This window comes from Heloderma suspectum, chromosome 10 (genome assembly GCF_057233095.1).
Source record: "Heloderma suspectum isolate Gila_16-S chromosome 10, 16-S_ref, whole genome shotgun sequence".
NCBI classification, from domain to species: Eukaryota; Metazoa; Chordata; class Lepidosauria; order Squamata; family Helodermatidae; genus Heloderma; species Heloderma suspectum.
The window spans coordinates 25,043,254-25,055,800 of NC_139467.1; the positions used below are offsets into that span (position 1 = coordinate 25,043,254).

The 12,547-nt window shown below is 41.9% G+C and overlaps 1 protein-coding gene across 23 annotated transcripts in view; it reads left to right on the top strand.

The window, feature by feature from the left end:
- Positions 1–12,547, top strand: part of PUM1 (pumilio RNA binding family member 1) — a 73,899-nt gene that overhangs the window by 14,342 nt on the left and 47,010 nt on the right. For all 23 annotated transcript variants that reach the window (XM_084815578.1, XM_084815595.1, XM_084815590.1 and 20 more), the window contains one exon: positions 4,299–4,367. In XM_084815578.1, coding sequence (XP_084671704.1) covers positions 4,299–4,367 — 69 coding nt within the window. The remainder of the gene's footprint in view (positions 1–4,298; positions 4,368–12,547) is intronic.

Consider the following 12,547-nt stretch of genomic DNA (forward strand, 5'->3'; position numbering starts at 1 on the left):
CATTCTTCAAAAACAAAAACGCACATACCATGCAATAAATCTAATATATAAAATGTTCTATAGTGACTTTGTATAGAAAAGAGAAAGAAGAAAGAACGCTGTAAAATATGTGCTGGCTATCTTAACCCTCTGAACCACCTTGGCTGGTAAGAAGATATATTTTCAAATAATCTCTCAGAATTTTAGATGCAGATTTTGCATAACACACTCCATTTAAATTTATAGCTGAGGTTTTCAGAAGTCCAGTCAAGGCCAAATTGTGTAGTGATTTGAAGGCTTCTTCCCTCAGGAATATGAAGTGTCCATAATTCTCATTTGCCTTTTTCACTTATACCTTGAAAGAGTTATAAATCAGCCATTAAAATTGCCTCAAGGAAGTCCTGTGCTATTGCAAAGGTAACATAATTTTGTCCTTGTGTACTGAAATCTTGACCTTTTTATCTCCTGCTGTTGCCCCAAATATCTAGTGCTAATAGCAGAGAACACATGTGTTCTACATTGAACACAACAAAATAATAAATCCCAAAGCAAGGGTAGTGCTGTAGTTTCATTAGGACCAAGAAAATGTCATAAAGTAATGAAAGCATGTTTCCCAGTAGTAATGTATGGCTGTGAGAGCTGGACTATAAGGAAGGCTGCGCACCGAAGAATTGATGCTTTCGAACTGGGGTGCTGGAGAAGACTCTTACGAGTCCCCTGGACTGCAAGGAGGTCAAATCAGTCAATCTTAAAGGAAATCAACCCTGACAGCTCACTGGAAGGACAGATACTGAAACTGAAGCTCAAATATTTTGACCACCTAATGCGAAGAGAAAACTCCCTGGAAAAGACCCTGATGCTGGGAAAGACTGAAGGCAAAAGGAGAAGGGGACGGCAGAGGATGAGATGGCTAGATATCATCACCGATGCAATGAATATGAACTTGAGCACACTCCGGGAGAGAGCGGAGGACAGGAAGGCCTGGTGTGCTATGGTCCATGGGGTCACGAAGAGTCGGACATGACTTAATGACTGAACAACAAAATGAAAGCATGAGGGCAGGCGTTGTTTTGTTTGTGTTTATTGATACGGAAGAGTTGGGGTATAACTACTTCAATTTTTTCCCCCCTCCTGCCAACACTGCTACCTGGAATTCATCTGTTTCTGACAAAGGACAAAACCAGAGAATACATGAAAACTTCAGTTGCATTTTCACATGTCTGTTTTTTTAGATAGAACTAAGTGCCTTGGGGTGGGGGAATTGGGTTTGAGACCGTGGCCCATGGGAAAGCAGGTGACCCCTTTCCTGCTGTGCTGCAGTTCCAGCTAACCCCCTCCCCAACCTCCTGGATCCTGCTATTTGTTGACTCTGGGGGGAATGACAACTTCTCTCCCTTGGCAAAGTGGTTTTGAAGCTGGGGTTTACTTTGAACCTGTTTGGGGGGGGGGGGTATCCTGCGATGGAATGAGTGATGTCTGCATAGAAACATAACTTAGAAATAGCTTTAGGGAGCTCAAAGGTAGAATATATGCTTTGCATGCAGAAGGCCCCGAGCACCATCTCTGGTGTCACTAATTTAAAAACCTCAGGAATGCAGTGGGGCTGAGAAAGACCTCTGTTGTGGAGCTGCTCAGTCAGTAAATAGCGCCAGACCAGATGGAACTAGTGCTCTTGACTTGGTCACCTTCTTTCATATTACATATAGCTACCCTCCTCTTGGTCCCATTGCCATCAGAGGCACATCTTGGGGGGGGGGGGGCAAGAGAGGGCCTTATGGCTGGCTGTTCCCAGGCTCTGGAACTCCTTTGCTGAGGGAGGCTAGGTTGGCTCTCTCTCTATTGTATCTCTCCCCGCAGGCAAAGACATTTTTATCCAGGTAGGCCTTTGGCATATAAGCTGCTCTGTTGCTGAAGGGGGTTTAAATGGGTCGGGTGCTGTTTATTTCTTTTATTATTGGGTGTTTAATTTATTTTTATGTTGTTTCAATTTTTTTGTTTTTATCTCGATTTTATTATTGCTGGCTGCCTTGAACGCCATTTTTGGTGGAAAGGTGGGTTGTAAATAATAAATTATATGTGTTTGTGTGTGTTTTGACTCAATGCAGAATCCCACATAAGATTTAAAAATGGCGTTGTTATATGCAAAATATCGAAAAGTATATGTTTTCCTCAATCTCCAGCCATAATAGCTGCTGAGCTTAAGCCATCTCATTATGGGGTGTAATGGCTCCAGCAGTGTAACCAAGTCACCTGTAGTTTCAGAGGGGCCTAGAAATCCATAATGCTTGGCTTAGGTTCATTATAAGTGCAGTTTCCTTGCTAGTGGGCCTCTGAGCATGTGAGATGAGTCAAAGGCCAATATCAAGATGTGCCTGGGAAGCGAAGTTTGTTTGTCTTAAAGCTGCAGGTGGCTGTGCTGAGAACGAAACACTTCTAGTCTATGCTGGGAATGAACACTAGATGGCGCTTGCTGCTGTTATGCTGTCTCACTGCTAACATGTATGGTATAAGACCCATTGTACCCCATGGCTCTGGGTTCAGAGATCCAACCATTGGGTACGCCTGTGTGCTGTAAGTTACTCAATAAAGTACTCCTTGTAAGTAAACCTGGATCTGATTTATCACTATCTTGGCACCTCTAAATTAAGAGTTCGAAGCCTAGGGCTGGGGCAATACAGTATGCCAGACCTGCCACTGGTATACTTCTTTCCTCTCCAGCCCCCTCCCCCCATGTCAGCACAAGTCCAGCAGGGCTTTGGGTTTGGTGGTTCCTCTACCCAGGGTTCTCCCTGTCCACACCCAGAGGATTTCTGTTAAACAGTTTACAGCAGCATCCTGTATGTTTGCTCAGAAGTAAGTCCCACTGAGGTCAACGGAACTTGCTTTCAAGAGTACACAGGATTGCACTGCTAGTCCCATTTCCCACCAGCATATTCAAAGCAACATACGACCATACCAATAAAAGTTAATATTAACACATTCATAAATGGATAGCTTTAATGCCTAGCTCAGCCTTCCCCAATCTACTGCCAACCAGATAGATTGGACTACAGCTCCCATCACCCACTCGGCACCTCCAAACCTTAGCAGCCCATGGCCAGGGCATACATGGGGTACATTTGGAATTCAAGGAAAAATTACCTTAGGTCTGGAACTTGCAGTTACCCAGGACTTCTGCAGGGTCTTATGGGACGACCAGTCTTTCATCCCATTTAAATGGCATAGTTAAGTGGTTTGTTCCAACAGAAATCACGGGAGAGTGTTTTTAGGGGCTACGGTCAGATGACATAAATCACTCTTGGACAATTATTCGTTCTGACCACTTTTTTCTCCCAAGCAAAGTTAGCAGGAGAAAATGCCGTCTCTTCATTCTCTTTGAGGTCTTGATATATGTTCCATATTTAGCTCCATGTCTGTTGAATTAATATTAGTAAAATTAGAGCAAATCTTGACACCAAAATGAGGTATTTCGTTGCCTATTTGGAGCGGTAAGTGTGAGTGATTTGGTTTTTTGGACACATCTATGTTATGGCTTATTCTGGTTAATACATAGGCCTGGGAACTCTCTCCAGAGATATCTACAGCTGTCAGCAGTTGTGGAATTGATGTGGATGGGTTTGTCAATACTATAAAAATGTTTGTTTTTGTACAAGTAGACTTTGTATTCTTTTTTATTTACTCTAAAGTCACTACTTCAGTGGCAGAGAGCCAACATGTGTACATTGCTAGCAGTTCAAGAACAGATGAAAGAGCGGGCGTGAAAGAGGACAACCCTGTTGTGTCCTTAATTCTAGCTGAAATGTAGAAGTTTCATTAGTTACTACTTTAGCAAAGAGATAATTATGTAGAACACGTTGTTTATTCTTTTTCAACAACTTAATATGATCCGCTGTCTTCTGAAGTATAATCAGAACATTCAGTTTCTCATTGGGATTTGTGAATTACTTCAAAAGAGATGTTTATGCCCTAAAGTTGGACGTTATGTTTTGATATACTTGACTATATAGGTTAGAAAGTTTCAAATTAATTTCCTTTTGTATCTGCTAAACCTCTTCCTAGATTGCTAGCTAAAGGCATAATTTTTCTCTTTGTTATATTCTCCCTAATTTATAAGCCAAATGTTTTTATGCATTCGTTAATTTTTCATAATCTTTGATTTTACAGCCCCAATTGTGTCCTTTAAGTTTACTTTTATACAAGCCAAATGCAGTTGTTTATATGTTGTTTCCAACTGGCCTGCTCTGTGTTTATCTTCTAGTTCTGCAGTTTCTCTTAATAAAACTTCCCTTGCTTCTTTTGTGTATTCCAATGTTTAATAGGTTCGATCTATGGATGAATTAAATCATGATTTTCAAGCACTTGCTCTGGAAGGAAGGGCTATGGGAGAGGTAAGTGAATTATTTTTGTTGTGCTTGGATTTTGGAATTTCCTCCAACAAAGTCAAAACTATTCCCAGTCTTCATCTGGGTAATGACCAGGTCCAGGCCTGCGTTGCTACAGAGATGGAACTACAAATGGGTTTCTTGCAACATTCTGTTGGCTAGAAAACTAAATAGACTAAGATGGCCTTTGCCCAGACATTACAGGTCTGTCTTTTTATCTTTAATATTTAGATGTTTCCTAAACTACATCTACGCAGTCTTACATGATAAAAGAAGTCTGTGTTTTTTTACCCCATGATGGCTCTATGGAAGGGTGTATGATTTAGGACAGATTCTTACAAGAGTCATGGAGCCTGGGCATTTTTGGGATGATGGATGTGGGGGTGGGTTGCCAAAGGAAGATGAACAGTGCTGCTTTTCCAAAGAGGATGCCCACTGTTTATCCTACCTCAGCTTCCCCCCAGTTGGGTCCTTCCAGATATTTTGGGTTACAACTCCCATAATCCTGACCATTGGCCATGCTGGTCTGATGGGAGTTGTAGTCCAAAACATCTGAGAAGGCTGTCCTAGCCCATGTAGCTGTGTTTCACATCAAGTAGGGAATAACAAACACAGGAAGGTACCGTATGCGTGCTTAGACTCTTTGTCCATCTAGCCCAGTATTGTCTGCTCCAGGGTTCCCCAAACTTTCTGGATCCATGGGCACATTTGGGAATTTGAGAAACTGCTGTGGGTGCCACCACAAAATGGCTCCCACAGTGGATGTCGCTAGTTGCATAATGGGTGCTGTGGGGACCTGGCTAGTCAAAAGTGAGCTAAAGAGGTGTGGGGGTGTGGAGAGGCTGGGAGGGAGGGCGGAAATGGCAAGGCAAAGGCATAGAGGGGAGAGAAAGAGCACGGCTACAAGCTAGAAAGGGAGAAAAAGAAGGCTAGGGATAGGGAAGAGAGAGAAATAGGGATGAAAGGGGTTGGAGAGAAATAGGAGGGGTAGGGAGTGGCAGTGGGGAGAGAGCACAAAGAGGAAAGGTCTGTGTGGGCAGAAGACTGGGCAGGGCCAGATAGCAACTCTTTCCTTCTCCACCTGCCTGCCAACAGCTGATTTGCAGCAGGTGCAGGAACAGGAAGGAGAACCTGGCACCCTAACAGTTTTTAAGGTTTTAATTAAAAAATATATTTTTAAAGGGAGCAGGGAGTAGCGAGCTTCATGGACACCATTGCAGGTCCCAATGTGTGTGATGGTGTCCACAGGCTCTGCCTTGGGACCCCTGGTCTACTCTGACTGGGAGTGGTCAGGGTCTCTTTGACGGAGATAGATCTTACCCAAATCTCCTACTTGATCCTTTTTACTGGAGATAACTGGGATTGAATCTGGATTTTTATGCATGCAAAGCCTGTGTTCTACCACTGAGCTATTATTACTCCCCAAATGCTAAAAGGGGATGTTAAGAATTCATATTCCTTTGTGTGGCAGATGAATTGAAACATGATCATGTTCTGCAAAGTGCAGAGTTAAACACTTAAGTGCAGAAAAGCTATTTTAAATGTGAGGATGACATGAGAACAAATGGACCATGAATAAATTAAGCTGGGAGTGGCAAGGTGTCTAATCACTAGAAGAATGAAACTGAAATAGGTGTGCAGGCGAGGAACTGATCAAGAGTGAGTTGGATAAGATTGTCACTGAATTTCAAACTGTCTTTTGGGACCCTGGGATTTCTTGGAAGCTTGTCTAGGGTTCCTCAGTGAGAGCAGACAAGTAAGGATTCCAAGATAATGTGAAACAACAGTGAGCCTTATGGCACCTTAAAGATTACCACATCTGATGAAGCGGGCAGTGTCCATGAAAGCTTTTGTCATAATACATTCGGTAGTCTTTAACTTCCTGCAAGACTCCTTGCTTTTGCTGCAACAGACTAACATGACTATTATGGTAATTTGGTAGGTTTGGTTTCTGAAGTTGACACTGTAGTTCTGCTGTTGCAGGCGGACATATGGAACTCAATATCTGTCTGATTCTGTCAGTTCTTTTCATGGCAGAATACAAATCTACAAGCAGCTGGATGCCCAAAGTCTTGCGCAGGCTAGCTAGAGTTTGAAGAGTGTGGTACATGCTTACCATTGAAAACCATGAATAGCACCCACACTTGGATGCATATTTAGATGTGTTCTGGCTAAATGTCCACACTTCCTAAAAGGAAGGATATTCAAGGTGCTCTGGGCATATCTGAAACCACAGGGTGGAAAAGCAGAAAACTCTGCAGAAAGTACAGGTTTTTGCACTTTCTTAAAGAACAGTTTCTGTAAGAGACTTGTTTTCCCACCACTGCTGCTATTTTCCGACAATCTACAGCTACGATGAAGGGTTGGATGTGTGCTAGGGTGCATTATCAGTTGACATGAGGCAGCATTGAGGCCCAGCAAGCCTGGCCGGTAATCCTGTGAACTGATCACGCCCTTGAATCTTCACCATTACACAGGTTGGGGTGGAGGAGGTGAAGTTTGAAAACCACTACAGTACTTTGTAAAGTATAGAGCAAAGCGCTCCTGGGTCTTAATAGTGAAGATTTTTGTTACACAGGCCCATTGTAGAATAGAACTTGATCAATGGGAAATAAATATTTCAAGTTTGGGGAGAGAATAAGTGATCTGGTAACTTTGTTCGTGAAACTTCAATCTGCTAAAACTTCAGCCTGTTAAAGTGAAGTGCAACTGAGGTTGGGTAAGGAATCCTCCCACTCCACTGGAAGGGCCACATGATGGATTATTGAATTTTGCCATCAGTGGCTGAGCAGTTGTGGTTTTCCTCAACCAGGTGGCTAGCAGGAAGAGGATAAACTGTGCATTGCTGCTGCCTGCCTCACTGGGTGACTATCTTTCCTTTGCCCACAGATTTGCTAGATGAAGAGGGATCACTGCTGTATAACTCAGTGGTCTTACAGGCCCCTTCCAACCCTACTATTCTATGATTCTATGAACTAGTCCTGCGACCCACCCATCCATTCATGTTTACAGTAAAAAAAAGTGCTTTGGATGTGCAACATACACACAGAGTGCCCTGTTTCTTTTCCTCCCTTTTTGTAAAGATGAGTCTATAATAAATTGGGATTCAAAGGATGGTAGATAGTTAAGCATCTTCCTACACATATGGAGTTGCTGGATTTCTCGTTTCAACTGCAGAGCCTTATGCTGAACGTGAGCAGTTCTTTAGGTCCTGCACTTGATTATGAGGCTCAGAAAGTAAAGTACCTGTAGAAGGGGTTCTGATCCAGATGTTTGTAAAACTGATGTGATGTGAGTTAAATGGAATATCAGAAGATGGCTTACAAAGCCCTCCAAAACCCCCATAGGCCACCCTTGACCCTGATATTAAAGAAGATCCACAGACATTGGTGACTGAACTGCAGAATGCTTGGCTGACTATAAGGTGTACTAAATGTGCAAATTGAACTTCTTCAGAATCACTTAATGGACATCGGCAGTCAAAGAGGATACTAACATTGTTGATGAGGCCCACAAGACTAGTAACAGAAGTGAAGCAGCCTCCGGGGGGGAAAGCAGTAACAGATGCTATACTGTACTGGATTAGGGGTGGGGAGACTTGCATTTTGTGATTTCCTGAGAAGGATCCAATCAGCAGGATCCAGTAACCTTCTTAACGTGCTAGCTCTGATGCTGCTTTGCACATGATTATAGAGCAGGCACACAGCAATGGCAATCCAACACCTCACAACACATAGATCTGTTAGCTTGCTTCTTGAATGAAGCCATAGCCATGAAGATCATAAACAGAAATAGCTGTCTTCCTGTTGCCATATTTCAAGACTTGGCACCTACATGTCAGAGTGAACAGGTTAAACTGATCATGAATGCAAATGTCTTGTATCATTGGAAGTTCTGCAACACCTTGATAATATGCAGGGGCTCTTAAGTTCTGGCAAATCTCCATACAAGAAACAATTGAACTATCAAAAATTCTGGCCCTGTGTGTCAATGAAACAGCAGTGATTTAGCTCCAGAGTATGGATAACTCACTATGAAAATGTTTTGACAGAGTATCTCAGCCTTGAATTACCAGAAAAAGAGCAGCTGGGTATTCCTGATTCCTGGGGGATTGATGAACTAAACTATCAACACAGAAAGCACTAAAGAAAGTTTGCATCCCCTTACCCAAATGACACACATAACAAAGTAAGCGGTGCTGGCCTATAAGAAAAATCCACTGTAGGCAATGCCTTCTTTAGGGCCAACCAAATATTCACAAAATTATGAGCAAGAATTTGGGATCTCCAGATCTTTTCATCAGGCAAGACCTGGAGATCTTGAAAGCTTGCCCTTAATTGTGTGTACATTTGGTTGTCCTGATGTGAAGGTATTGCCTGACAGTGGATTTTGAAGTTAACTTTTTAGTTTTTTGGTTAATCTAAGCTGAAGTATCTAACAGTTGTCTGATTAGATACTTCCATGATGCTATCTGGGCCAGTCAGCTTGGTTCAGGGGTGGTTGGGAAGAGAGTGGTGAAATAGTGGGTATTTGTTTCTAGGTTATGATCATCTCCTGTGGTCTTGACATATTGAAGACAAAGGAGCAGGGGTGAGGGATTTTCTTTTTTAGAAGTTGGAGTTACAAATAATGGTATAGATGTTGTGGTTTGCTGTACAGGATGGAACACATTCATGGGCATTATTGGGAAGGGAAATGTAATGCTGGCAGAATCCTTACAGCAAATTCTCTGGGAAAGCAGCCCAAGTGCAATTGAACCAGTTTATGAGTTATTTATTAAAAGTATACACTTCATGCTCAGTGTAAGGTATCAAACCTGCTTAAATCTTAAAATAAAACATCCCACTATTCAATCAGGAAACAATGGGAATGGCTAAGCAGCCAGTCCATAGCACCTTTTAAAGAATACAAGAGACCCAAGGGTCAGTAACCCAAAGAACTTCTTAAAGAGTAAGGTCTTGGCTGCTGCACTTCCCTAGGGTGGGTGTTCCACAGAGAAGGCTCAGGATCTTGTTCCCCTTGTCTGTACTTCCACAAATGAGGAAAAACACAGCAGGGCTATCTTTTGAAGATTGTAATACATAAGGAGGAGGCTACCTTGAAGCTCCTTGCATTACATGCTAATAAATTTACCTGGCCTTTTAAAAGACAAGTAATAGAGATAGCTATTCAGAGCAAGCCCTGATGCAGTTTACCTGCAAGCAATTTGCTGAAAGTTCAGAAGTGCCAACTATTACCATACAAATAGCTTGTGTTGCAATATGCTCTAGCTACATCAAAGCCACTGCTATAATCTTACCAGAAAGTTGCCCACTAAAAATCAGAGAGAGACTTTGATTTGAATGGATGAGGCATACACGCCAAAGGCAAACTTAAGCATTGGGCCTGAGGCCTGGTCTACGTGTCTGTGAACTTACCATCACTTAAGTCAGCAAGGCTGTCTTCTGTTGTAGTAGCAGCACATATAGGGAGATGTATATGAAGACGTACGTATATGAAGACATATACGCATATATGAAGAGACTTGTTTCTCCTGAGCAACACCCAGACTGGCCTCCCTTTGAGGCAGCCCCCCTAGACTCTAGCCTGCAGCTGGGTGAAACCCTACCCCGCTAAAACAAGGTTTCTGCTAACTTGCCTGCCAGTGAGGTGACAACCCTGCTTAGTTACATCAGGTCTGGGGCTTCAGCAGGCCTTCACAATCCATGAAACAGCCATTGCACATTATGGGACAATTTCTTAAGAAATGGTGGGGCAATGGGACTTTGGATCCATGTATGAAGGAGAGTAGTGAACTCCCTCTTTTTCTAAGGGAGATGTGTTCAGGGATCTGAACTTGCTGGATGTGAGAATTAGGATAAATAAATTCTACTTCCTAGAGGAGGCCTTTTATCACCTTATCTCCCCATCACCCCACCCAGCAATCCATCCCAATTTCTGGGGTCTTTATCCAGGAAGGCCCTGTTTCTTTCATCTTCCCTGTAATTAGATGGTTCGCTCAGAGGTTTTTACCACCTAGTGACTAACAGATGGCATTTTTAAAGAACTTCTTGATGAACTTATTTGGTAGGGAAGATGCTTTGGTTGGAGTGGACTAGAATTGCATCCTTGATGCCTATAGAGACAGCCCTATTCAATAAAACAGTTTAGAAATAGAGCAGCACAATTCTGAAATACAATGCGACTGTGCTTAGGTTAGTTGATACTGAAAGAACTAAGCATCAACAGCAGGTAGATTCTACTTTCTTCTTGAACACCATTACTCATTCCCTAGTTTTGGTATTTTGGCCACAAATAACCTTATAAATTGGTTCCCCTGGCATGGTCAGACCCTATCTAGGTTAATTATGAAAAAAGAATATATGAAGACGATATAGAAGACATTAGAATGTGGGCAAAATATCATCATAGAACTCTCAAACGGTCAAACTTTACAGTTAATTAAGTTTTTCTGACATCACAGTGCCTAAATTATTGGATTAAATAGTGTGGGATTTCTATAAAGCAGGGGTCCACAGCATGGTGCTGGTGGCCACCATGGTGCCCGTGAACACTTCAAATGGTGCTGTCAAAGGGGTCCCCAATGTGGCATCCGCAAAACATTTTTCTGTTTTTAATATATGTACATGGATTTGTATATATCCATAACAATGAATACATATAAAATGAATACAACTTTTTAGCAATTATATGTACGCTTCAACAAAAGCATACCAAGTATCCATTTGAAGGTGGCATCTATATGCCACCTTTTCGAATATTGAAAGTGTTGTAAGGTCCTCAGTCCATTGCGTTATGAGGTGTGTTTATTTTTCCAATGTTGTAATATCAGTCATCTTCCCAAAACTTATGTTTAAAAGAAGCATTAGCTGTATTGCACTGCCAGCATTTAGCTGAATTAGACAATCCCTTATTAAAGAGATGTTTCATATCTATTGGACACCACAACAACTGTTTTTGCAGACACAGGCTAAAATCCATAGATGTGACAGGTAGATGCCAAAGCGGTGGTCCACTGTTTAGGCATTTTGTGATGGTGTCCACAGTAGTTTCTCAAATTTCCAAATGTGCCCACAGGTCCAGAAAGGTTGGGGACCCCTGTTATAAAATATTCTGTAAAGGCCTATTTGTAAGGGAAATTGTGCACGTCAAGTCTGTGAAGGCACTTCTGGATAAAGTGAAAATGTGTAAATTCCTACACAAATTATCTCATTCCCCAGATATATCGTCAATACCTTTTAGCAGCCCCAAATAATGTATTTATTTATTTGAAGCATTTTTACGCCACAAAAGGATCCCAGAGCGGTTTACATACGATCAAGTAAAAACAAGACAGTCCCTGCATGCAGACTTACAATTTGAACAGTTATGGAAAACTCCTAATACAGAATGTGCAGAAACTTTCCTTAAGCATATGTACTGAGAGCATGGGAATAAAGCATTTTATCTATTTGCTACACTGGTTGCACCAAGCATGTGTCAACAGGATAATAAATGGGATACATTTTGACTCCTTTATACCCTACCTGAGGACATTATAGAATCTGAAGTTACTTGCCCTACCGAGGCAGCTATTATGAACTGAAGAGAGGGAAAAAGTAGAATTACAGTTAAGGCAGTAGAACAAGTAAGGAAGCACTGTAAAAATGACAAAATTCTAGGCAGGGATAGCTTCCTTGTACAGTGTTATAAAATAAGAATTGAGTTTAAAAAACAATGAGCAGTCTTTAACCTAGTGTTGGGAAAGGAACAAAGAGAAGAGATGTGGAAGGAGTCAAAGGTATTTGTGCTTCCAAAGCTGAGCAAGGATTTAGTAAGAAGTGAGTGTTACAGATTATACTGAAGGAATATACAAAGAAGGAATATATACACTCACACAGAACAAAAAGTCAGGATTCTGGGGAATCCTGGCGTATTGTTTGATGTGAACACAGGATTCTGCAGAATCCTGGTTTATCATGAACAAGCTGTGGGTTGGCATATGGTCCGTTGCTCCCCCCTGCTAATGCAACTGTTAAATGAACCAAACCACCAAAGTGTACCATGTCATCTGAACCAGGTCTTGTTGCTCCCAAGACCAAGAACAAACCCTGCTTTGTGATCTTGGCTTGTAAAGGAAGCAGCAAACCATGGTCTTCAGTTTTGACGACACATGAAACTTTCTGTTTTGGTCACACTAATGCGAT